Below are 27,870 nucleotides of genomic sequence, written 5' to 3'. Positions count from 1 at the left end.
CCTGGTTCCTCTACAGCTGCTATTGCATTGATGTCTGTAGGAGAACCACCTCTTAAGCAGACTGGAACAGGCTTTTCTTCCCCATGATAAATGGTCAAAGTGAACGATCTTCATTTCTCCACCATCTTTGAAACGGACTCAACCGCACAAATCCCCGGCCGTCCAGTCTTCAGTCAGCTGTTCATTCAAAATATACAGTATATATACTGTAAATACACTCAGTGTACAAAACATGCCCCTTCCATGACGTAGACTGACCAGGTGAATCCAGGTGATCCCTTATTGTTGTCACTTGTTAAATCCACTTCAATCAGTGTAGCTGAAGGAGAGGAGACCTGGGTAAAGACGGATTTTTAAGCCTTGAGACAATAGAGACGTGGATTGTGTCTGTGTGCCATATCTATCTTCAATCTGTCAACTGAAATCCCTTAATATACTGGATCTATTTAAAAAAGCCCTAATCTGACCCTCTGTCTCCGTCTCCGTAGACTCGTGTCCTGGTGACCCTTAATATACTGGATCTCTTTAAAAAGCCCTTATCTGACCCTCTGTGTGTCTCTGTCTCCATAGACTCGTGTCTTGGTGACCCACGGTCTGAGCTTCCTGCCCCAGGCAGATCTGATCCTGGTGATGGTGGAGGGAGAGATCACTGAGAGGGGCTCCTACCTGGAGCTGATGGCACGTGACGGGGCCTTCGCTGAGTTCCTCAGGACTTACGCCAACAAAGAGCAGGAAGATGACGAATCAGGTGACATTTATTATCTTCGTCATCAGCAGCAGCAGCAGCTAGCTACATCGCTATACTATAACCACTATCGTCATTGTCACCGTTTGTCATGTCATCATCTCTATAACCACTATAGTCATTGTCACCATTTGTGTAATCAGTAATGTAATTTTTGGATTACTCAGTAACGATTACTTTTGGATTACTTTCATTAGAAGAAGACAAAAAGGATCCATCAAACACATTTGGTGTCGACATAGTGGTTTCTGATTGGTGGTCATCATTTGGTGTGTCGACATAATGGTTTCTGATTGGTGTGTCGACATAGTGGTTTCTGATTGGTGGTCATCATTTGGTGTGTCGACATAGTGGTTTCTGATTGGTGGTCATCATTTGGTGTGTCGACATAGTGGTTTCTGATTGGTGGTCATCATTTGGTGTGTCGACATAGTGGTTTCTGATTGGTGGTCATCATTTGGTGTGTTGACATAGTGGTTTCTGATTGGTGGTCATCATTTGGTGTGTCGACATAGTGGTTTCTGATTGGTGGTCATCATTTGGTTTGTCGACATAGTGGTTTCTGATTGGTGGTCATCATTTGGTGTGTTGACATAGTGGTTTCTGATTGGTGGTCATCATTTGGTGTGTCGACATAGTGGTTTCTGATTGGTGGTCATCATTTGGTGTGTCATCATAGTGGTCAGACTGTCTCAGGTGGAAAAAACTTAAACTTGCTCCTTTTTTGAATGTTGAATTGAATGTCATTCAGAAAACCGAAAGGTGCCATAATGTATTTTTCCACAAACATCCTGTCTAAATGGAGTAGTAATCCAATAAGTAATTATCTCGTTTTTCAAAAGTATCTGTACTCTGATTACAATATGTTTGCTGGTAGCGTAACTGATTAGTTATTTGTAATCAGATTACATTTAATGTATTACATGTAATCAGTTACTTCCCAACCCTGCCTTTCATTATTGTTTTTCTATTTCATATATTCTTACATTTGTCTCTTTCTCATCTCTTTCCTTCTCTCTTTCTCTTTCTCTCTCTTTCTCATCTCTTTCCTTCTCTCTTTCTCATCTCTTTCCTTCTCTCTTTCTCATCTCTTTCCTTCTCTCTTTCTCATCTCTTTCTCATCTCTTTCCTTCTCTCTTTCTCCTTCGTGCTCTCTCTCATCTCCCTCATCTCTCGCTCTTTCTCCTCTCTCCCCTTCTTCTCTCTTCTATCTCTCCTTCGCTCCTCGCTCTCTCTCTCTCCCTCCTTCGCTCTCTCTCTCTCCATCCTTCACTCTCTCTCTCTCCTGCGCTCTCTCTCCTGCGCTCTCTCTCCTTCACTCTCTCTCTCTCCTTCGCTCTCTATCTCTCCTTCGCTCTCTTTCTCTATCTCTCCTTCGCTCTCTCTCTCTCCCTCCTTCGCTCTCTCTCTCTCTCTCCTTCGCTCTCTCTCTCTCCCTCCTTCGCTCTCTCTCTCTCTCTCCTTCGCTCTCTCTCTCTCTCCTTCGCTCTCTCTCTCTCTTTCTTTCATCCCCTTTTTTGTCCTGTCTGCCATTCAGAAGAAGAGGGGAGGGAGGAGGAGGAGGATACTGAAGGTTTGATTGGTTGTCTGTCCCCTAGGAGACTTGGGCTGTGTCCCAAATGGAACCATATTCACTATGTAGTGTACTTGTTTTGACCATAGCCATATGAGTCCTATGTAGGGACTAGAGTGCCATCTGGGACACAGCCTTGGTTTAGGTAGTGTCTCTATCCTCATACAGGCTACCTCTCCTTGTCTTCTCCCTCTTTCCCTTAACAAACACTACTGATCTGGACTGGTAGCTTTGTTCCACCGTCCTGATCAGTTAGGAGAGCACAGTGGTCTGGCTGGGGTCAGGATGGGGTCAGGCTACAGGACTGGTGTGGAGATGATAAAAAAATTAACTAGTTTGTCTTGACATTAAATAATTGGTTTAGTTGGGTGGAATTCCAGGAATTATTTTCACATCAGTATCTCTGATTTCAGATTGTCACTCTGATATGAGGGTATGAGGTCACTCTGATCTGAGGGTATGAGGTCACTCTGATCTGAGGGTATGAGGTCACTCTGATCTGAGAGTATGAGGTCACTCTGATCTGAGGGTATGAGGTCACTCTGATGTGAGGGTATGAGGTCACTCTGATGTGAGGGTATGAGGTCACTCTGATGTGAGGGTATGAGGTCACTCTGATCTGAGGGTATGAGGTCACTCTGATCTGAGGGTATGAGGTCACTCTGATCTGAGGGTATGAGGTCACTCTGATATGAGGGTATGCGGTCACGAGGTCACTGGTATGAGGTCACGAGGTCACTGGTATGAGGGTATGAGGTCACTCTGATCTGAGGCTATGAGACGAGGGTGGTAGGCCATGTAAGGCCGTGTAAAGATGGCCCTGCAGTATGGACACACACAGCCTGGCTCATGCATGTGTTTGCATGTCAGCTACACTACAGCAGCACTCAGAGAAAACAGAGGTACTCCTGGTCCAGGTTGTTTTCAACTCTAAAACCTGACACTTTGTTGTTGAGTTAATGAGTGATGATGGGTGGGTTCTGGACTGGATGGGTGGGAGGAGGGCTGGATGGGTGGGAGGAGGGCTGATTGATGGGTGGGTTCTGGGCTGGATGGGTGGGAGGAGGGCTGGATGGGTGGGTTCTGGGCTGGATGGGTGGGTTCTGGGCTGGATGGGTGGGAGGTGTCAGGGTTGGGTGGGGCTGGATCCTGGGGTCTGAGTGTGATGGGGAAGGGACTGCTTGAGATTCCACCAGTTTGTGTGGAAATGTTCTGATCAATTTGAATGGGTTTACAATGCATGAAACCAGTTGAGTTATACAGCATCTTGTCAAGGGTTTGAAGACATAGAAGCACTTTTTGACATGAGCATGGGGTGATGTTTAAAACCGTTTAGTTGTGACAACACGGAGAGTTTATCTCACTGGTATCATTAGAACATGATATCAGTGATGCTGGATGGATACCCTGGTTGGTATCATTATAACATGATATCAGTGATGCTGGATGGATACCCTGGTTGGTATCATTATAACATGATATCAGTGATGCTGGATGGATACCCTGGTTGGTATTATGATATCAGTGATACTGGATGGATACCCTGGTTGCTATCATTTATAACATGATATCAGTGATGCTGGCTGGATACCCTGGTTGGTATCATTATAACATGATATCAGTGATGCTGGATGATACCCTGGTTGGTATCATTATAACATGATATCAGTGATGCTAGATGGATACCCTGGTTGGTATCATTATAACATGATATCAGTGGTGCTGGATGGATACCCTGGTTGGTATCATTATAACATGATATCAGTGATGCTGGATGGATACCCTGGTTGGTATCATTATAACATGATATCAGTTATGCTGAATGGATACCCTGGTTGGTATCATTATAACATGATATCAGGGATGCTGGATGGATACCCTGGTTGGTATCATTATAACATGATATCGGGGATGCTGGATGGATACCCTGGTTGGTATCATTATAACATGATATCAGTGAGACTGGATGGATACCCTGGTTGGTATCATTATAACATGATATCAGTGATGCTGGATGGATACCCTGGTTGGTATCATGATATCAGTGATACTGGATGGATACCCTGGTTGGTATCATTATAACATGATATCAGTGATACTGGATGGATACCCTGGTTGGTATCATTATAACATGATATCAGTGATGCTGGATGGATACCCTGGTTGGTATCATTATAACATGATATCGGGGATGCTAGATGGATACCCTGGTTGGTATCATTATAACATGATATCAGTGATACTGGATGGATACCCTGGTTGCTTATGATGTATTCACTCTTAAGCACAGCTCTGGTGTCAGGTTTAGTGTACTTCCCAAAAGGGCACCTTATTCCCTTTAAAGTGCACTGCTTTGTCCAGGGCCCAAAAACCCTATCAAAAGTAGTGCACTATATAGGGAATAGGGTGCATTTGGGGAAACATCCTTAGTAGACTTGGGAGATATACCGTGTATACTGTATAAAGAAGTGTTTCGACATACAGATGGTATGATTTCCCCTCGTTGGGGCTGCGGAGGGACGTGCTACCCCACTGTTTTACAACTATACGTTCAGTTGACCTGTAAGAAATCTGAGATGTGTGAAATAAATTCTATCCAGTTCAGGACTCCAGCTCTGCATCTGGTTTGTTATAACTGAATAGCTAAGTAGCTAGATGTCAGGATCAAGCTTCTTGGTTACAGCAGAGATATTCAACCCCCCCCTTTCCTGGATTAAGATCTCTGGTGCCTAAATAGTTTTGTGTGTTTTTTAGAAACAGCGCCCCCTTGTGTGCACTTCCGGTCATACCGTACACCTCGGTACGGTACAGAAACGGTATGACGGTATGAACGTTCAGAGGGGTTGGGTTAAATGCCCGGAAGACACATTTCAGTTGAATGCATTCAGTTGTACAACGGACTAGGTATCCCCCCTTTTCCCATCTGGATACCGCTCAACCCTACTCCTTAGTTTCTATTCCTAGTAGTTAAGGCTAGGATTGGGGCGTGGTGATCTGACCTGAGACCAGTGCTAAGGTGCAGGTGTTTCCCTGGAGCTGTTCTGACCCTGCTTTGTGTGGTGCTAATGCTGCTATGGTTATTCTAGCTGTGTGTGTGTGTGTGAGATAGTGTTTGAGTCTAGAGTGTGTGAGTGTGTGATGTACTCCCTATAATCAGTGAAAGGTCTGACCAGGTGTCTGTCTCTTCTCTGGGATGTCTAGACTCTGCACCAAAGAGAGGACTGGAGAATGGACTTCCTGCTGCTGTGATTGGGTGAGTGGACACTCCACTCTGCTGAAATGCCTGGCTTTACAGCTCACGCTAAACTCTACAAACATCTCAAATCTATGGCACACTCTCTCTCTCTGTGTCTCCAGTCAGAACCATACCAGTACGTCAGCAGTGAGGACAGAAGGAGAGGTCCTGGGGAAGAAGGCCAAGAACGCTGAGGTGGGGAGAATCACAGAGGCTGACAAGGCCAACACCGGACGGGTAAGAGACTGTGTGTGTGTGAGATCTTAAATGACACCCTATTAACAGTCAATGTAGTACACCAGAGCCTCATAGCAACTGTCCATCTCTTACATTGAACCTAGAATCTCTCTTTTCTTGGTCTCTCTCTTTCTCTCTCCTCTTTCTCTCTCTCTTTTCTTGCTCTCTCTCTCTCCCCCCCCTCTCTCTCTCTCTCTCTCTCTCTCTCTCTCTCTCTCTCTCTCTCTCTCTCTCTCTCTCTCTCTCTCTCTCTCTCTCTCTCTCTCTCTCTCTCTCTCTCTCTCTCTCTCTCTCTTTCTCTCTCTCTCTTTCTCTCTCTCTCTCTCTCTCTCCTCTCTCTTTCTCTCTCTCTCTCTCTCTCTCTCCTCTCTCTCTCTCTCTCTCTCCTCTCTCTCTCTCTCTCTCTCTCTCTCCCTCTCTCCTCTCTCTTTTCTTGGTCTCTCTCCTCTCTCTTTTCTTGGTCTCTCTCTCTCTCTCTCTCCCCCTCCCTCTCTCCCCCTCCCTCTCCCTCTCTCCCCCTGTCTCTCTCTCCCTCTAGGTGAAGTTGTCAGTATTCTGGGAGTATATGAAGGCTATAGGGGTGGTGTTGTCCTGTGTCAGTATCTTCCTGTTCTTCAGTCACCACTTCGCCTCTCTCTTCTCTAACTACTGGCTCAGTCTGTGGACTGACGACCCAGTCATCAACGGAACCCAGCCCAGCAGAGAGATGAGACTGGGGGTGTACGGAGCTCTGGGGGTCTCACAGGGTAAGGACGTTGGTGTGTGTTAGTCTCTGTCTCTGTGGGTGGTATCCTGGTCTGTCTACAAGTCTTTATGTTCAACTCTCTCCCTTCCTCTCTTCTCCCCATACCCCCTCCCCCTCTCTTTCCCCCCCCTCTCCCCATACCCCCTTCCCCACTCTCTCCTCCCCCTCTCTCTCTCCCCTTCTCCCCATACCCCCTTCCCCTCACTCTCCTCCCCTTCTCCCCATACCCCCTTCCCCTCTCTCTCTCCCCTTCTCCCCATATCCCCTCCCCCTCTCTCTCTCCCCTTCTCCCCATATCCCCTTCCCCTCTCTCTCTCCCCTTCTCCCCATACCCCCTTTCTCTCTCCCCTTCTCCCCATATCCCCTCCCCCTCTCTCTCTCCCCTTCTCCCCATATCCCCTTCCCCTCTCTCTCTCCCCTTCTCCCCATACCCCCTTTCTCTCTCCCCCCATACCCCCCTCCCCTCTCTCTCTCAGGCATAGCTGTGTTCTGCTACTCCATCTCTGTGTCTGTGGGTGGTATATTAGCATCCCGCTACCTCCACCAGTCCATGCTGTACAACGTACTGCGCTCCCCCATGTCCTTCTTCGAGCGCACCCCCAGCGGTAACCTGGTGAACCGCTTCGCTAAGGAGACCGACACCATCGACTCTGTCATCCCAAGGTTTTTACACAAAACATCTATATTTGTACAGAATATCTTTAAATTATTTTTTATTTTTTAAGTTGTCAATTTTATTGTGTCTGTCGAATTTTGTGTATTTATGAAAATGTGAAATTGTCTGAAATTTGTGTGTCACCTGCTGTTGATTCCATGTAATACTGCCTTATAGAAGTACATATTCCTGTGTCTGCTGCTGTTGATTCCATGTAATACTGCCTTATAGAAGTACATATTCCTGTGTCACCTGCTGTTGATTCCATGTAATACTGTCTTATAGAAGTAAATATTCCTGTGTCTGCTGCTGTTGATTCCATGTAATGCTGCCTTATAGAAGTCCTTCTCTCCTCTCTCCCCAGTATCATTAAGATGTTCATGGGCTCCATGTTCAACGTAGTGGGATCCTGTGTGGTTATACTGATGGCTACTCCACTAGTGGCTATTATCATACCTCCTCTGGGGATACTCTACTTCTTTGTCCAGGTGGGTCGCTGAGGGGGGGTTAGAGAGAGAGACTGAGAGAGGGGGGGTTAGAGAGAGAGACTATTATCATACCTCCTCTGGGGATACTCTACTTCTTTGTCCAGGTGGGTCGCTGAGGGGGGGGTTAGAGAGACTATTATCATACCTCCTCTGGGGATACTCTACTTCTTTGTCCAGGTGGGTCGCTGAGGGGGGGTTAGAGAGAGAGACTGAGAGAGGGGGGGTTAGAGAGAGGGACTATTATCATACCTCCTCTGGGGATACTCTACTTCTTTGTCCAGGTGGGTCGCTGAGGGGGGGTTAGAGAGAGGGACTATTATCATACCTCCTCTGGGGATACTCTACTTCTTTGTCCAGGTGGGTTGCTGAGGGGGGGGGGGTAGAGAGACTGAGAGAGAGGGTGGGGGGGGTTAGCGAGACAGAGAGAGTAGGGTGTGTGAGAGAGAGGGGTTAGAGAGAGAGACTGAGAGAGGGTGGGGGTGTTAGAGAGACAGAGAGAGAAGGGTGTGTGAGAGAGAAGGGTGTGTGAGAGAGGGGGGAGAGTTACAGAGAGAGGGGGGGTGTGTGAGAGAGAGGGGGAGAGTTTGAGAGAGAGAGGGAGGAGAGTTGGAGAGAGAGACAGAGAGGGGGGGTGTGTGAGAGGGGAGAGAGAGGATGTGTCAGAGAGAGGGGGGAGAGTTGGAGAGAGAGACAGATAGAGGAGGGTGTGTGTGAAAGGGGGGGTGAGAGAGAGACAGATAGAGGAGGGTGTGTGTGAAAGGGGGGGGGGGTGAGAGAGAGACAGATAGAGAGGGGGGTGTGTGTGAAAGAGGGGGGGTGAGAGAGAGAGTGAAATGCATCCCTCTTTTCCTACTCACTGTTATTTTATCTCCCTCCATGTCATCCCTCCCCACAGCGTTTCTACGTGGCGTCGTCTCGTCAGTTGAAGCGTCTGGAGTCAGTCAGTCGCTCCCCGGTCTACACGCACTTCAACGAGACGTTGCTAGGCACCAGCGTCATCCGAGCCTTCGGGGAGCAGGAACGCTTCATCAGGGAGAGCGACGGTCGCGTTGACCACAACCAGAAAGCATACTACCCCAGCATCGTAGCCAACCGGTGAGGAGCGTGGTCACACACACACATCTTTATTGGTTAAATCAATAAGTCATGTTGAGATATAAAATGTCCATACTATAGCAGATATTATTAACATTCACCTGTTCTTTCACATGAAACAGTATGTGTTTATAATCTGTGTTGTAGGTGGCTGGCAGTGCGTCTGGAGTTTGTAGGGAACGGTACCGTAATGTTTCTAATATCTCTCTGTGTTGTAGGTGGCTGGCGGTGCGTCTGGAGTTTGTAGGGAACGGTACCGTAATGTTTCTAATATCTCTCTGTGTTGTAGGTGGCTGGCGGTGCGTCTGGAGTTTGTAGGGAACTGTACCGTAATGTTTCTAATATCTCTCTGTGTTGTAGGTGGCTGGCGGTGCGTCTGGAGTTTGTAGGGAACTGTACCGTAATGTTTCTAATATCTCTGTGTGTTGTAGGTGGCTGGCGGTGCGTCTGGAGTTTGTAGGGAACTGTACCGTAATGTTTCTAATATCTCTGTGTGTTGTAGGTGGCTGGCGGTGCGTCTGGAGTTTGTAGGGAACTGTACCGTAATGTTTCTAATATCTCTCTGTGTTGTAGGTGGCTGGCGGTGCGTCTGGAGTTTGTAGGGAACGGTATCGTAATGTTTGCTGCTCTGTTTGCTGTGATGGCTAGAGAGAGCCTCAGCCCTGGGATCATGGGCCTGTCCATCTCATACGCGCTACAGGTCAGTTACGTTTGTGTGTGTGTGTGTGTGTGTGTGTGTGTGTGTGTGTGAACTGGAACCGTAGGATGGTGTTTCAATACAAAAACGGAAGAGTTACCTTCATCCTTTGGTTTAGTTTCACAGCCGGGTCGGTTACCCCCCAGAAACAGGCAGTGGATGAATGAGGATCTTCAAGTTGGAGATGAACCTTGTGTTTCTGGGAAACTCACCCCAGGATGTTTAACCCTATCAGTCCTGAGACCCCAGCTAACATCATTCATCTCTTTCATTTACCTGCATGTCCAGTCCTTATATTCAGCCTCCCAATGAAGTGTTTTACCATGTTACCAACCAGTAGAATACTAAACACATTTACCTGCATGTCCAGTCCTTATATTCAGCCTCCCAATGAAGTGTTTTACCATGTTACCAACCAGTAGAATACTAAACACATTTACCTGCATGTCCAGTCCTTATATTCAGCCTCCCAATGAAGTGTTTTACCATGTTACCAACCAGTAGAACACTAAACACATTTACCTGCATGTCCAGTCCTTATATTCAGCCTCCCAATGAAGTGTTTTACCATGTTACCAACCAGTAGAATACTAAACACATTTACCTGCATGTCCAGTCCTTATATTCAGCCTCCCAATGAAGTGTTTTACCATGTTACCAACCAGTAGAATACTAAACACATTTACCTGCATGTCCAGTCCTTATATTCAGCCTCCCAATGAAGTGTTTTACCATGTTACCAACCAGTAGAACACTAAACACATTTACCTGCATGTCCAGTCCTTATATTCAGCCTCCCAATGAAGTGTTTTACCATGTTACCAACCAGTAGAACACTAAACACATTTACCTGCATGTCCAGTCCTTATATTCAGCCTCCCAATGAAGTGTTTTACCATGTTACCAACCAGTAGAACACTAAACACATTTACCTGCATGTCCAGTCCTTATATTCAGCCTCCCAATGAAGTGTTTTACCATGTTACCAACCAGTAGAACACTAAACACATTTACCTGCATGTCCAGTCCTTATATTCAGCCTCCCAATGAAGTGTTTTACCATGTTACCAACCAGTAGAATACTAAACACATTTACCTGCATGTCCAGTCCTTATATTCAGCCTCCCAATGAAGTGTTTTACCATGTTACCAACCAGTAGAACACTAAACACATTTACCTGCATGTCCAGTCCTTATATTCAGCCTCCCAATGAAGTGTTTTACCAACCAGTAGAACACTAAACACATTTGACATAAATGGTTGCATTCATGAGGTCCGTTGAAGCAAAAACCTGATACAAATATATACGAGTGCTGTAAGGACAGAAGGGGTTTTCTCAGTGGGAAATGAATGTCCAACTAGCCAGTGACCACTGTGTGGAGGTTGTAACTAGGTGAGCTTGTTACAGTATTACAGACACTATGTCCTGGGATTTACTATGGTCTTCTATGTAGATTAACCCTTACAGTATTATAGACACTATGACCTGGGATTTACTATGGTCTTCTATGTAGATTAACCCCTTACAGTATTATAGACACTATGACCTGGGATTTACTATGGTCTTCTATGTAGATTAACCCCTTACAGTATTATAGACACTATGACCTGGGATTTACTATGGTCTTCTATGTAGATTAACCCCTTACAGTATTATAGACACTATGACCTGGGATTTACTATGGTCTTCTATGTAGATTAACCCCTTACAGTATTATAGACACTATGTCCTGGGATTTACTATAGTCTTCTATGTAGATTAACCCCTTACAGTATTATAGACACTATGACCTGGGATTTACTATGGTCTTCTATGTAGATTAACCCCTTACAGTATTATAGACACTATGACCTGGGATTTACTATGGTCTTCTATGTAGATTAACCCCTTACAGTATTATAGACACTATGACCTGGGATTTACTATGGTCTTCTATGTAGATTAACCCCTTACAGTATTATAGACACTATGTCCTGGGATTTACTATGGTCTTCTATGTAGATTAACCCCTTACAGTATTATAGACACTATGACCTGGGATTTACTATGGTCTTCTATGTAGATTAACCCCTTACAGTATTATAGACACTATGACCTGGGATTTACTATGGTCTTCTATGTAGTAGAACCCCTTACAGTATTATAGACACTATGACCTGGGATTTACTATGGTCTTCTATGTAGATTAACCCCTTACAGTATTATAGACACTATGACCTGGGATTTACTATGGTCTTCTATGTAGATTAACCCCTTACAGTATTATAGACACTATGTCCTGGGATTTACTATGGTCTTCTATGTAGATTAACCCCTTACAGTATTACAGACACTATGTCCTGGGATTTACTATGGTCTTCTATGTAGATTAACCCCTTACAGTATTATAGACACTATGACCTGGGATTTACTATGGTCTTCTATGTAGATTAACCCTTACAGTATTATAGACACTATGACCTGGGATTTACTATGGCCTTCTATGTAGATGAACCCCTTACAGTATTATAGACACTATGACCTGGGATTTACTATGGTCTTCTATGTAGATGAACCCTTACAGTATTATAGACACTATGACCTGGGATTTACTATGGTCTTCTATGTAGATGAACCCCTTACAGTATTATAGACACTATGACCTGGGATTTACTATGGTCTTCTATGTAGATGAACCCTTACAGTATTATAGACACGATGACCTGGGATTTACTATGGTCTTCTATGTAGAAGGACCCCTTACAGTATTATAGACACTATGACCTGGGATTTACTATGGTCTTCTATGTAGATTAAACCCTTACAGTATTATAGACACTATGACCTTGGATTTACTATGGTCTTCTATGTAGATTAACCCCTTACAGTATTATAGACACCATGACCTGGGATTTACTATGGTCTTCTATGTAGATTAACCCTTACAGTATTATAGACACTATGACCTGGGATTTACTATGGTCTTCTATGTAGATTAACCCTTACAGTATTATAGACACTATGACCTGGGATTTACTATGGTCTTCTATGTAGATTAAACCCTTACAGTATTATAGACACTATGACCTGGGATTTACTATGGTCTTCTATGTAGATTAACCCTTACAGTATTATAGACACTATGACCTGGGATTTACTATGGTCTTCTATGTAGATTAACCCCTTACAGTATTATAGACACTATGACCTGGGATTTACTATGGTCTTCTATGTAGATTAACCCCTTACAGTATTATAGACACTATGACCTGGGATTTACTATGGTTTTATATGTAGATTAACCCCTTACCTTGTAACGAGTCTTGTGAAGTTTATGAGCGTTATAGAGCAGAACATGTTACATGTGTGAGTCTCAGCTGGTCATAGATGACATCATAGATAGTTTTTAATACTTTGTAGCTCAAACCATTCTGACTCTACATTTTCTCTCTCTGTCTCTGCCTCTCCTTCTCTCTGTCTCTCTGTCTGCCTCTTTCTCTCTCACTTTGTCTCTCTCTCTGTCTCTCCGTCTGTCTCTGTCTCTCTCTCTCTCTGCCTCCTTCTCTCTCTCTGTCTCTGTCTCTCTGTCTCTCTGTCCTGTAGCTGACGGCCTCTCTGACCTGGCTAGTGAGGATGTCTTCAGATCTGGAAACCAACATTGTGGCCGTGGAGAGAGTCAAGGAGTACGAAGACACAGAGAAAGAGGTACGTCTGTGTGTGTTTGTGACTGTGTGTGTTTATGTACTCATATACAACTCTGTAGGTAGGGCTGTGTGTGTTTATGTACTCATATACAACTCTGTAGGTAGGGCTGTGACGGTCATGGCATTTTGGAAGACTGTTATTGGTCAACCAAATGACCGTGGTCACTGTAATAACATATGACCTGTCATACTGTCTTCAGTCAGCTGGTCTTTCTACTGAATAACATATGACCTGCCGTACTGTCTTCAGTCAGCTGGTCTTTCTAATAAATAACATATGACCTGCCGTACTGTCTTCAGTCAGCTGATCTTTCTACTAAATAACATATGACCTGTCGTACTGTCTTCAGTCAGCTGGTCTTTCTACTAAATAACATATGACCTGTCGTACTGTCTTCAGTCAGCTGGTCTTTCTACTAAATAACATATGACCTGTCGTACTGTCTTCAGTCAGCTGGTCTTTCTACTAAATAACATATGACCTGCCGTACTGTCTTCACTCAGCTGGTCTTTCTACTAAATAACATATGACCTGCCATACTGTCTTCAGTCAGCTGGTCTTTCTACTAAATAACATATGACCTGCCGTACTGTCTTCAGTCAGCTGGTCTTTCTACCAAATAACATATGACCTGTCGTACTGTCTTCAGTCAGCTGGTCTTTCTACTAAATAACATATGACCTGCCGTACTGTCTTCACTCAGCTGGTCTTTCTACTAAATAACATATGACCTGTCGTACTGTCTTCAGTCAGCTGGTCTTTCTACTAAATAACATATGACCTGCCGTACTGTCTTCAGTCAGCTGGTCTTTCTACTAAATAACATATGACCTGCCGTACTGTCTTCAGTCAGCTGGTCTTTCTACTAAATAACATATGACCTGCCGTACTGTCTTCAGTCAGCTGGTCTTTCTACTAAATAACATATGACCTGCCGTACTGTCTTCAGTCAGCTGGTCTTTCTACTAAATAACATATGACCTGCCGTACTGTCTTCAGTCAGCTGGTCTTTCTACTAAATAACATATGACCTGTCGTACTGTCTTCAGTCAGCTGGTCTTTCTACTAAATAACATATGACCTGCCGTACTGTCTTCAGTCAGCTGGTCTTTCTACTAAATAACATATGACCTGCCGTACTGTCTTCAGTCAGCTGGTCTTTCTACTAAATAACATATGACCTGTCACACTGTCTTCAGTCAGCTGGTCTTTCTACTCTGTGTGTACACGGGAACTCTGTGCGTACACGGGAACTCTGTGCGTACACGGGAACTCTGTGCGTACACGGGAACGCTGTGCGTACACGGGAACTCTGTGCGTACACGGGAACTCTGTGCGTACACGGGAACTCTGTGCGTACACGGGAACTCTGTGCGTACACGGGAACTCTGTGCGTACACGGGAACTATGTCTGTACACGGGAACTATGTCTGTACACGGGAACTATGTCTGTACACGGGAACTATGTCTGTACACGGGAATGCTGTGTGTACACGGGAATGCTGTGTGTACACGGGAATGCTGTGTGTACACGGGAACGCTGTGTGTACACGGGAACGCTGTGTGTACACGGGAACGCGGTGTGTACACGGGAACGCTGTGTGTATGACTGTGTATATACCTATATTTGTCCCCTCTCAGGCGGACTGGAGACATGACCAATCGTCTCTGCCTCCAGGCTGGCCCACAGCAGGCAACATAGACATCAGAGGGTTTGGTCTGCGATACAGAGAGGACCAGGAACTGGCCGTACGCAACATCACCGTAGCCATCCACGGAGGAGAGAAGGTATGTGATGGGGGGTTGGGGAGGGGGATTGGGCTGTGTAACAGGAGGGATTGGGGATTGGGCTGTGTAACAGGAGGGATTGGGGATTGGGCTGTGTGACAGGAGGGATTAGGCTGCGTGACAGGGGGGGATTAGGCTGCGTGACAGGGGGGGATTAGGCTGCGTGACAGGAGGGATTAGGCTGCGTGACAGGAGGGATTAGGCTGCGTGACAGGAGGGATTAGGCTGCGTGACAGGAGGGATTAGGCTGCGTGACAGGGGGGATTGGGCTGCGTGACGGGGGGATTAGGCTGCGTGACTGGAGGGATTAGGCTGCGTGACAGGAGTGAACGTATATAAATATGATCCATACTGTTGCAAAGTCCGAAACCAAGAGAGTTAGCTCATTAGTTATAAACCAATGTCACACGAAGCAATCTGGATGCCATTTATGTTGCTTGAAGTAAAGTTTCATCTGTGTTGCTCAGTGTGTCACCCCCTAAAAATTGCCTGCAACTTGGTTGCATTGCATCGCAAGACATAGAAATCAGTCCTATTTCACACAACTGACTATATGCAATGTCCAATCAGTGAGCAGGAAACGGTTTACATAACTCGGCATATCGTTCTGTTCGGGACTCTGACCTAGTTGTCATGTCGCAAACCACAACAAAACAGACAAGACACAGGGGAAATGTAAAAACTAGTTTAGACTTCATGGCTAGTCATGGTTTTATGTACATGGACTGGCAGTCAATACATGTCATTCATTTTAAAAGTGAAGACCTTTTTGTCCAGTTTCAACTGAAATTGACTGCATTAGCTCGCTAACGTTCGCTAGCTTAGCTCGTTGCTAGCTTGGTAAAACATGGTTGGCAGATAGCCAATATTTTGGCTAGTTAATTTGCACAGCCAGCGTTTAGTCTACATCGATGCTGTTACAATTACCAAACATTTGGATAAACAAATAATTTTGAAACCGTGATGTATGAAAGGATTGGAAGTTGCAATTTCAACAGAGTTTTAGTTGCTTGAGATGATGTCACTTGCAACATAAATTGCGTCCAAAATGCTTCGTGTGACACGGGCATTAACCGTAAGGGGGGGAATGGTTGCATACCAGCCGCGGAGGGGGTTCATGGATGGACGCTTTTTCTAGCATGGATGCTTTGCTGTGGCTGTTCTTCATCGGTGGCACTATCGTAGCTATCGGGTATACAACTATGCCTGCCCAGCCTGTGTTAGCATGGTGGCTAAGTGTGACATGTTTTCCTATGAGAACTGTACACTGTCATGCCGGTCTTTCACTATTGTGTTCCAGGTCGTACAGGAGCAGGGTAGTGACTGTTGATGTTGATGTTGTTTCCAGGTGGGTATAGTAGGTCGTACAGGAGCAGGGAAGTCCTCTCTGACTCTAGGATTGTTCCGCATCATCGAGGCGTGTGAGGGAGAGATTCATATAGATGGAGTTAACATCGCTACGCTGGGTCTACATGAACTCCGCTCCAGGATCACCATCATACCACAGGTACAGACCCACGGCCCATGCAGACACTCAAACTAACCCACACTCTTCTGGATACATGTTAAAATATCTTTATTTATCCTCTCCCCTCCCTCCCTCACCCCTCTCTCCCTTCCCCCTTTCCCTCTCTCCCTCTCTCTCTCATGGCTCTCCCCCTCCCTCTCTCACCCCTCTCTCTCCCCCCCTCTCTCATGCCCCCCCCTCCCTCCCTCACCCCCCCCCCTCCCTCCCTCACCCCCCCCCCCTCCCTCCCTCACCCCCCCCCCCTCCCTCCCTCACCCCTCCCCCCTCCCTCCCTCACCCCTCTCTCTCCCTTCCCCCTTTCCCTCTCTCCTCCCTTCCCCCTTTCCCTCTCTCCTCCCTCCCCCCTCTCTCTCCCTTCCCCCTTTCCCTCTCTCCTCCCTCCTCCCTCCCCCCTCTCTCCCTTCCCCCTTTCCCTCTCTCCTCCCTCCCCCCTCCCTTCCCCCTTTCCCTCTCTCCTCCCTCCTCCCTCCCCCCTCTCTCCCTTCCCCCTTTCCCTCTCTCCTCCCTCTCCCCTCTCTCTCCCTTCCCCCTTTCCCTCTCTCCCCCCTCCTCCCTCCCCCCTCTCTCCCTTCCCCCTTTCCCTCTCTCCTCCCTCACCCCTCTCTCCCCCTTCCCCCTTTCCCTCTCTCTCTCCCTCCCCCCTCCAGGACCCAGTGCTGTTCTCTGGGTCTCTGAGGATGAATCTGGACCCCTTCGATGGCTACTCTGATGAGGAGGTGTGGAGAGCCCTGGAGCTCTCCCATCTCAAGAGCTTTGTGTCGGGCCTGCCGGACAAACTCAACCACGAGTGTTCAGAGGGGGGAGAGAACCTCAGGTACACAAGGCTACATAGGGCTACATACACCATACAAATCAAATCAAATCAAATTTTATTAGTCACATACACATGGTTAGCAGATGTTAATGCGAGTGTAGCGAAATGCTTGTGCTTCTAGTTCCGACAATGCAGTAATAACAACAAGTAATCTAACCTAACAATTCCGCAACTACTACCTTATACACACAAGTGTAAATAGGCCTACATAGCATTATATACACACACAGCTTCTGGTTCGCTCTCTCGTCCTTCTCTCCTTTCCTCTTCCATCTCACCTTCTCTCCTTACCTCTCTCCTCCTCTCCTTACCTCTCTCCTTCTCGTTTCTTACCTCTCTCTCGCTCTCTCTCTCATAAACATCTCTCCTCTCTCCAGTCTGGGTCAGCGCCAGCTGGTGTGTCTGGCCCGAGCCCTCCTGAGGAAGACAAAGATCCTGGTTCTGGATGAGGCCACGGCTGCTGTGGACCTGGAGACAGACAACCTGATCCAGTCCACCATCAGAACCCAGTTTGATGACTGCACTGTCCTGACCATCGCACACAGACTCAATACTATCATGGACTACACCAGGTAATATACACACAGACTCAATACTATCATGGACTACACCAGGTAATATACACACAGACTCAATACTATCATGGACTACACCAGGTAATATATAGACACTCAGTACTATCATGGACTACACCAGGTAATATATATACACAGACTCAATACTATCATGGACTACACCAGGTAATATATATACACAGACTCAATACTATCATGGACTACACCAGGTAATATATACACAGACTCAATACTATCATGGACTACACCAGGTAATATATACACAGACTCAATACTATCATGGACTACACCAGGTAATATATACACAGACTCAATACTATCATGGACTACACCAGGTAATATACACACAGACTCAATACTATCATGGACTACACCAGGTAATATACACACAGACTCAATACTATCATGGACTACACCAGGTAATATATACACAGACTCAGTACTATCATGGACTACACCAGGTAATATATACACAGACTCAGTACTATCATGGACTACACCAGGTAATATACACACAGACTCAATACTATCATGGACTACACCAGGTAATATATAGACACTCAGTACTATCATGGACTACACCAGGTAATATATAGACACTCAGTACTATCATGGACTACACCAGGTAATACACTGCTCAAAAAAAATAAAGGGAACACTTAACCTGTTAGGCGGGCTGTCCCGACATCGGTACACTTATGACAACATCCAGCTCTATTGCAGGGCGCGAAATTCAAAATCATTTTTTTTTTTATATTTAACTTTCACACATTAACAAGTCCAATACAGCATTTGAAAGATAAACATTTTGTTAATCCAGCCAACGTGTCTGATTTTTAAAATGTTTTACAGCAAAAACACCACGTATATTTATGTTAGTTCACCACCAAATACAAAAGAGGACAGACATTTTTCACAGCACAGGTAGCATGCACAAAGCCAACCTAACTAACCAAGATCCAACCAAACAAACCTAGAAACAACTTCCTCAGATGACAGTCCTATAACATGTTACACAATAAATCTATATTTTGTTCGAAAAATTTGCATATTTGAGCTATAAATCAGTTTTACATTGATGCTACCATCATAGCTACAGTCAGAAATAGCACGGGAGTAGCCAGAGTAAATACAGACACCAACGTCAACTACCTAATTACTCATCATAAAACATTTCAGAAAAATATATGGTGTATAGCAAAATGAAAGACAAAGATCTTGTGAATACAGACAATATTTCCGATTTTTTTAAGTGTTTTACAGCGAAAACACAATATATCGTTATATTAGCTTACTGCAATGGCTAACACACAACAGCATTGATTCCAAGTAATCGGTAGCAATAGCACAGCTCGACAGATATATGAAATAGCATCCCAAATTGGGTCCTTATCTTTGTTGATCTTCCATCAGAATGTTGTAAAGGGGTCCATTGTCCAGAACGGTCTTTGTTTGGATCCAGAACGAACTATTTCCCTCTTGAATTAGCAAGCACACTGGCCGTGCGGCGCTAACCTCTCCTTCTTGAAAAAATTCTTCCAACGCATCACGTCTAAAGTCCCGAATAAATTTCAATAATATAATTAAACTATATTGAAAAAACATACTTTAGGATGATATTGTGACATGTATCAAGTAAAATCGAAGCCGGAGATTATATTCACCTATAACGACGGTTTTCCAGGAGGCAATACAAGGTCCAACTTCGCACCTTCGAGAAAAAAAATTATGGCGGACCTCACTCCAAGAGGCTGTATTCAATCCCAGAACGAGATATTCAAGTCCTTTCTGCTCTCACTTCCGCATGACACCCAGGGGAAGGCGTATGACGTGTTTCTATGGTCCCAAGTGACATGCCCTTTTATAGACAAGCTCTTGAAAAAAGACCTCGCATTTGGAAATCTCACTTCCGGATAGGAAATGGGCTGCAGAAAGAGTTCTGGTTCACTTAGAGAAATAATTCAAACGGTTTAAGAAACTAGAGAGTGTTTTCTATCCAATAGAAATGATAATATGCATATTGTACGAGCAAGAATTGAGTAGGAGGCCGTTTGAAATGGCCACCTCTTTCCAGGTTACTCAGTGCTGCCCCTTGCAGCCATAAGAAGATTTTAAACAACACAATGTAACTCCAAGTCAATCACACTTCTGTGAAATCAAACTGTCCACTTAGGAAGCAACACTGATTGACAATAAATTTCACATGCTGTTGTGCAAATGGAATAGACAAAAGGTGGAAATTATAGGCAATTAGCAAGACACCCCCAAAAAAGGAGTGATTCTGCAGGTGGTGACCACAGACCACTTCTCAGTTCCTATGCTTCCTGGTTGATGTTTTGGTCACTTTTGAATGCTGGCGGTGCTCTCACTCTAGTGGTAGCATGAGACGGAGTCTACAACCCACACAAGTGGCTCAGGTAGTGCAGTTCATCCAGGATGGCACATCAATGCGAGCTGTGGCAAAAAGGTTTGCTGTGTCTGTCAGTGTAGTGTCCAGAGCATGGAGGCGCTACCAGGAGACAGGCCAGTACATCAGGAGACGTGGAGGAGGCCGTAGGAGGGCAACAACCCAGCAGCGGGACCGCTACCTCCGCCTTTGTGCAAGGAGGTGCACTGCCAGCGCCCTGCAAAATGACCTCCAGCAGGCCACAAATGTGCATGTGTCTGCTCAAACGGTCAGAAACAGACTCCATGAGGGTGGTATGAGGGCCCCGACGTCCACAGGTGGGGGTTGTGCTTACAGCCCAACACCGTGCAGGACGTTTGGCATTTGCCAGAGAACACCAAGACTGGCAAATTCGCCACTGGCGCCCTGTGCTCTTCACAGATGAAAGCAGGTTCACACTGAGCACATGAGCACATGTGACAGACGTGACAGAGTCTGGAGATGCCGTGGAGAACGTTCTGCTGCCTGCAACATCCTCCAGCATGACCGGTTTGGCGGTGGGTCAGTCATGGTGTGGGGTGGAATTTCTTTGTGGGGCCGCACAGCCCTCCATGTGCTCGCCAGAGGTAGCCTGACTGCCAATAGGTACCGAGATGAGGTCCTCAGACCCCTTGTGAGACCATATGCTGACACATGCACATTTGTGGCCTGCTGGAGGTCATTTTGCAGGGCGCTGGCAGTGCACCTCCTTGCACAAAGGCGGAGGTAGCGGTCCTGCTGCTGGGTTGTTGCCCTCCTACGGCCTCCTCCACGTCTCCTGATGTACTGGCCTGACTCCTGGTAGCGCCTCCATGCTCTGGACACTACACTGACAGACACAGCAAACCTTTTTGCCACAGCTCACATTGATGTGCCACCCTGGATGAACTGCACTACCTGAGCCACTTGTGTGGGTTGTATACTCTGTCTCATGCTACCACTAGAGTGAGAGCACCGCCAGCATTCAAAAGTGACCAAAACATCAGCCAGGAAGCATAGGAATGAGAAGTGGTCTGTGGTCACCACCTGCAGAATCACTCCTTTTTTGGGGGTGTCTTGCTAATTGCCTATAATTTCCACCTTTTGTCTATTCCATTTGCACAACAGCATGTGAAATTTATTGTCAATCAGTGTTGCTTCCTAAGTGTACAGTTTGATTTCGCAGAAGTGTGATTGACTTGGAGTTACATTGTGTTGTTTAAGTGTTCCCTTTATTTTTTTGAGCAGTGTATATACACAGACTCAGTACCATCATGTACTACACCAGGTAATATATGAAAACACACCTGCTCTCTCATCTCTCTCCTTCAGAGTGCTGGTCCTGGATAAAGGGGAGATGGCAGAGTTTGACTCTCCCTCCACTCTCATCACCAAGAGAGGAATCTTCTACAAGATGGCTAAAGACTCAGGACTGGTCTGAGGGGCGAACGGGAGAGGACAGGCGCTTAAAAACAACATCCCTCCTTACAGAGAGCTCCTCCTCCAACTCCCTCTTCCTCTCCTCCTAACCGGGAGGCTGTGCAGGGAAGAGGTAGCAGAGAGAGAGGAGATTTCTAAAGATTTCAATGTTTCTGACTGATAAGTGTGTATAAATTATGGGAGCACTCTACCTCCACTCCATCCCTCCGTCTACTTCTCCACTCCATCCCTCCGTCTACTTCTCCACTCCATCCTTCCGTCTACTTCTCCACTCCAACCCTCCGTCTACTTCTCCACTCCATCCCTCCGTCTACTTCTCCCTCCATCCCTCCCTCTACCCCTCCATCCGTCTCTCCCTCCCTCTACCCTTCCCTCTACTTCTCCCTCTACCCCTCCATCCCTCTCTCCCTCCCTCTACTTCTCCCTCCCCTCCACCCTCTACCACAGAATATGTAAAGGATTCACTCCACTGAACCTGATGCTGCTGCTTCTCCAGGACAAATCCCTTCTGTTACTCCTCCATCCCTCCCTTAACTAAAGACTTCTCCAGGACAAATCCCTTCTGTTACTTCTCCCTCTATCCATCCCTTAACTAAAGACTTCTCCAGGACAAATCCCTTCTGTTACTTCTCCCTCCATCCCTTAACTAAAGACTTCTCCAGGACAAATCCCTTCTGTTACTTCTCCCTCCATCCCTCCCTTAACTAAAGACTTCTCCAGGACAAATCCCTTCTGTTACTCCTCCATCCCTCCCTTAACTAAAGACTTCTCCAGGACAAATCCCTTCTGTTACTTCTACCTCCATCCCTTAACTAAAGACTTCTCCAGGACAAATCCCTTCTGTTACTTCTCCCTCCATCCCTTAACTAAAGACTTCTCCAGGACAAATCCCTTCTGTTACTTCTCCCTCCATCCCTCCCTTAACTAAAGACTTCTCCAGGACAAATCCCTTCTGTTACTTCTCCCTCCATCCCTCCCTTAACTAAAGACTTATCCAGGACAAATCCCTTCTGTTACTCCTCCATCCATCCCTCCCTTAACTAAAGACTTCTCCAGGACAAATCCCTTCTGTTACTCCTCCATCCATCCCTCCCTTAACTAAAGACTTCTCCAGGACAAATCCCTTCTGTTACTTCTCCCTCCATCCCTCCCTTAACTAAAGACTTATCCAGGACAAATCCCTTCTGTTACTCCTCCATCCATCCCTCCCTTAACTAAAGACTTCTCCAGGACAAATCCCTTCTGTTACTCCTCCATCCATCCCTCCCTTAACTAAAGACTTCTCCAGGACAAATCCCTTCTGTTACTTCTCCCTCCATCCATCCCTTAACTAAAGACTTCTCCAGGACAAATCCCTTCTGTTACTCCTCCCTCCATCCCTCCCTTAACTAAAGACTTCTCCAGGACAAATCCCTTCTGTTACTTCTCCCTCCCTCCCTTAACTAAAGACTTCTCCAGGACAAATCCCTTCTGTTACTTCTCCCTCCCTCCATTAACTAAAGACTTCTCCAGGACAAATCCCTTCTGTTACTTCTCCCTCCATCCTTCTCCCTCAACAAACTCTGTTTGTTCAACTCTCCTTTAAACGGGTGTCTGGATGTTTTCAAGATTCCCTTCATCTTGCAGAATTTGTCCGCTCCGGTTTGCCATTGTGGGAAGTCAGAAGGCCATCTGATCTGCTCTCCTCCGTCAAACAGACTCAGAATACCACCTAGGTTTATTTTTTATTTTTTTTATTCTAAATGGGCATTTTGTGCTTTTGAAGATGTACTCTGTTAAGAGACTATAAAAGAGTCATTTTTGTTTTGTCTCTGCCCCAGTTTGCCTTTATTGCCATCAGAGGAAAGAATCAGAATATTCTAATTTGTTCTATCCAATGTAACTGGAATGTTCTGAATTGTTCTCCCCAACGGAACCAGAATGTTCTGGTGTGTTCCTTCCAACGGAACCGGAATGTTCTGGTGTGTTCCTTCCAACGGAAACGGAATGTTCTGGTGTGTTCCCCCCCAATGTAACCAGAATGTTCTGATCTGTTCTCTCCAACGGAACCGTAATGTTCTGATCTTTTCTCTCCAATAGAACCAGGTGGACTAGGTTGAATATTTATTTGACAGACAGTGCAATGTTATCCCCACAGGGAGTGAGTGAATGGATATCTGTCCAATCACAGACGCCGGCTGTTGAAACCTGTCCCATCAGTCAGATCCCGCCCCCCTCTATGTTGAGTAGTGGTAAAGAGAGTGAGGTCACCCACCCTTGACCTCTGCCTGGGTGGCATTTGACCCTTGACCTCCCAGACGCTGCTTTCCATAGTGCCACACCTCAAATGGCATCCTACACCACACTTCTCTTGACCCAAACCCTGTGTGGCAGTCTGTTGTCTGTAACCTAGAACTAGCCTAGGGAGAGACCTGTTGTCTTTAACCTAGAACTAGCCTAGGGAGAGACCTGTTGTCTGTAACCTATAACTAGTTTAGGGAGAGACATGTTGTCTGTAACCTATAACTAGTCTAGGGAGAGACATGTTGTCTGTAACCTATAACTAGTCTAGGGAGAGACATGTTGTCTGTAACCTATAACTAGCCTAGGGAGAGACCTGTTGTCTGTAACCTATAACTAGTCTAGGGAGAGACCTGTTGTCTGTAACCTATAACTAGTCTAGGGAGAGACATGTTGTCTGTAACCTATAACTAGTCTAGGGAGAGACATGTTGTCTGTAACCTATAACTAGTCTAGGGAGAGACCTGTTGTCTGTAACCTATAACTAGCCTAGGGAGAGACCTGGCTGGCTTTAAACCTGCTTTATTTAAATGAATGTAATATACAATATTATATCCTTCTGGCTAAATCCCAAATGGCACCCTATTCCCTACATAGTGCACTACTTTTGACCAGGTCCCATAGTGCTCTGTTCAAAAGTAGTGCACTTTATAGGGAATAGGGTGCCATTTGGGCCAAATATAGGATCATTTGACTGTAGCCTTCTGCGTTCAGCAGAGACCACTTTTTCCTTGTTGGCACTTTAACTGTTGGTTAGTAGGTGTTATTATATTATTGAACCTCTGGAGCCATACGCTATTGGGTTAGTCAGGCTGATCAGCAAGTCTCAATAAGGTGTTGGGTTAGTCAGGCTGATCAGCAAGTCTCAATAAGGTGTTGGGTTAGTCAGGCTGATCAGCAAGTCTCAATAAGGTGTTGGGTTAGTCAGGCCGATCAGCAAGTCTCAATAAGGTGTTGGGTTAGTCAGGCCGATCAGCAAGTCTCAATAAGGTGTTGGGTTAGTCAGGCTGATCAACAAGTCTCAATAAGGTGTTGGGTTAGTCAGGCTGATCAGCAAGTCTCAATAAGGTGTTGGGTTAGTCAGGCTGATCAGCAAGTCTCAATAAGGTGTTGGGTTAGTCAGGCTGATCAACAAGTCTCAATAAGGTGTTGGGTTAGTCAGGCTGATCAACAAGTCTCAATAAGGTGTTGGGTTAGTCAGGCTGATCAGCAAGTCTCAATAAGGTGTTGGGTTAGTCAGGCTGATCAGCAAGTCTCAATAAGGTGTTGGGTTAGTCAGGCTGATCAACAAGTCTCAATAAGGTGTTGGGTTAGTCAGGCTGATCAGCAAGTCTCAATAAGGTGTTGGGTTAGTCAGGCTGATCAGCAAGTCTCAATAAGGTGTTGGGTTAGTCAGGCTGATCAACAAGTCTCAATAAGGTGTTGGGTTAGTCAGGCTGATCAGCAAGTCTCAATAAGGTGTTGGGTTAGTCAGGCTGATCAGCAAGTCTCAATAAGGTGTTGGGTTAGTCAGGCCGATCAGCAAGTCTCAATAAGGTGTTGGGTTAGTCAGGCTGATCAACAAGTCTCAATAAGGTGTTGGGTTAGTCAGGCTGATCAGCAAGTCTCAATAAGGTGTTGGGTTAGTCAGGCTGATCAGCAAGTCTCAATAAGGTGTTGGGTTAGTCAGGCTGATCAACAAGTCTCAATAAGGTGTTGGGTTAGTCAGGCTGATCAACAAGTCTCAATAAGGTGTTGGGTTAGTCAGGCTGATCAGCAAGTCTCAATAAGGTGTTGGGTTAGTCAGGCTGATCAGCAAGTCTCAATAAGGTGTTGGGTTAGTCAGGCTGATCAACAAGTCTCAATAAGGTGTTGGGTTAGTCAGGCTGATCAGCAAGTCTCAATAAGGTGTTGGGTTAGTCAGGCTGATCAGCAAGTCTCAATAAGGTGTTGGGTTAGTCAGGCTGATCAACAAGTCTCAATAAGGTGTTGGGTTAGTCAGGCTGATCAGCAAGTCTCAATAAGGTGTTGGGTTAGTCAGGCTGATCAGCAAGTCTCAATAAGGTGTTGGGTTAGTCAGGCTGATCAACAAGTCTCAATAAGGTGTTGGGTTAGTCAGGCTGATCAGCAAGTCTCAATAAGGTGTTGGGTTAGTCAGGCTGATCAGCAAGTCTCAATAAGGTGTTGGGTTAGTCAGGCTGATCAACAAGTCTCAATAAGGTGTTGGGTTAGTCAGGCTGATCAGCAAGTCTCAATAAGGTGTTGGGTTAGTCAGGCTGATCAGCAAGTCTCAATAAGGTGTTGGGTTAGTCAGGCTGATCAACAAGTCTCAATAAGGTGTTGGGTTAGTCAGGCTGATCAGCAAGTCTCAATAAGGTGTTGGGTTAGTCAGGCTGATCAGCAAGTCTCAATAAGGTGTTGGGTTAGTCAGGCCGATCAGCAAGTCTCAATAAGGTGTTGTGTTAGTCAGGCTGATCAGCAAGTCTCAATAAGGTGTTGGGTTAGTCAGGCTGATCAGCAAGTCTCAATAAGGTGTTGGGTTAGTCAGGCTGATCAACAAGTCTCAATAAGGTATCATGTTACTCATTTTCACTGGGGGTTGCATCCCAAATGGCAACTCATTCTACATTTGACCAGGGCCCATATGGGGGAATAGGAAGTCATTAATGACCAGGGCCCATATGGGGAATAGGACGTCATTAATGACCAGGGCCCATATGGGGGAATAGGAAGTCATTAATGACCAGGGCCCATATGGGGGAATAGGAAGTCATTAATGACCAGGGCCCATATGGGGGAATAGGAAGTCATTAATTAATGACCAGGACCCATATGGGGGAATAGGAAGTCATTAATGACCAGGGCCCATATGGGGGAATAGGAAGTCATTAATGACTAGGGCCCATATGGGGGAATAGGAAGTCATTAATGACCAGGGCCCATATGGGGGAATAGGAAGTCATTAATGACCAGGGCCCATATGGGGGAATAGGAAGTCATTAATGACCAGGGCCCATATGGGGGAATAGGAAGTCATTAATGACCAGGGCCCATATGGGGGAATAGGAAGTCATTAATGACCAGAGCCCATATGAGGGAATAGGAAGTCATTAATGACCAGGGCCCATATGGGGGAATAGGAAGTCATTAATGACCAGGGCCCATATGGGGGAATAGGAAGTCATTACACACAGAGCTGGGTCCCATTAGCGATGCAGCTTTTCACTGGGACATCCAGTGACTACAGCAGGTGTGTTGTCTGCAGATGGAGCCAGTAGCAGCCTACTACGCTTTGTTGGGGCTCTGCTGTGGCGTTACTTCTTTATTTGAGCCTTGGTTTATTTCATGTAAATCAAGGAGACGTGCTTTTGATTTGTCTGTTGAGTGTAAGGTGTTGTCTCAAATGTCACCCTATTCCCTATGTAGTGCACTACTGTGGGCCCTATTCCCTATGTAGTGCACTACTATGGGCCCTATTCCCTATGTAGTGCACTACTATGGGCCCTATTCCCTATGTAGTCCGCTAATATGGGCCCTATTCCCTATGTAGTGCGCTAATATGGGCCCTATTCCCTATGTAGTGCGCTAATATGGGCCCTATTCCCTATGTAGTCCGCTACTATGGGCCCTATTCCCTATGTAGTCCGCTAATATGGGCCCTATTCCCTATGTAGTCCGCTACTATGGGCCCTATTCCCTATGTAGTGCACTACTATGGGCCCTATTCCCTATGTAGTGCACTACTATGGGCCCTATTCCCTATGTAGTGCGCTACTATGGGCCCTATTCCCTATGTTGTGCACTACTGTGGGCCCTATTCCCTATGTAGTGTACTACTGTGGGCCCTATTCCCTATGTAATGCACTACTGTGGGCTCTATTCCCTATGTAGTGCACTACTATGGGC

The 27,870-nt window shown here is 45.8% G+C and overlaps 2 protein-coding genes across 2 annotated transcripts in view; both read left to right on the top strand.

Annotated features, from left to right (window-relative positions):
- The window catches only part of LOC139568631 (inositol 1,4,5-trisphosphate receptor-interacting protein-like 2), a 7,409-nt gene extending 7,322 nt beyond the window's left edge, over positions 1 to 87 (top strand). The window contains exon 6 of the mRNA XM_071390939.1: positions 17 to 87. Within this exon, the coding sequence (XP_071247040.1) occupies positions 17 to 87 (71 nt within the window). The remainder of the gene's footprint in view (positions 1 to 16) is intronic.
- Positions 88 to 90: 3 nt separating this feature from the next.
- Positions 91 to 23,513, top strand: LOC139567875 (multidrug resistance-associated protein 1-like). Its single transcript, XM_071389821.1, has 16 exons — positions 91 to 99; positions 571 to 748; positions 2,283 to 2,318; positions 5,520 to 5,571; positions 5,676 to 5,790; positions 6,329 to 6,536; positions 7,012 to 7,198; positions 7,555 to 7,678; positions 8,574 to 8,773; positions 9,347 to 9,473; positions 13,055 to 13,156; positions 14,798 to 14,944; positions 16,293 to 16,451; positions 17,120 to 17,286; positions 17,664 to 17,858; positions 21,598 to 23,513. Exons 1-16 carry the CDS (start codon positions 91 to 93, stop codon positions 21,704 to 21,706), a joined length of 2,115 nt encoding a protein of 704 aa, XP_071245922.1. The 3' UTR covers positions 21,707 to 23,513.
- Positions 23,514 to 27,870: the final 4,357 nt, after the last annotated feature.

Source organism: Salvelinus alpinus, chromosome 1, assembly GCF_045679555.1.
Source record: "Salvelinus alpinus chromosome 1, SLU_Salpinus.1, whole genome shotgun sequence".
In the NCBI taxonomy this organism is placed as follows: domain Eukaryota; kingdom Metazoa; phylum Chordata; class Actinopteri; order Salmoniformes; family Salmonidae; genus Salvelinus; species Salvelinus alpinus.
Note: the sequence above shows the minus strand (reverse complement) of the source record. Positions and strands in the feature narration are given on the sequence as shown.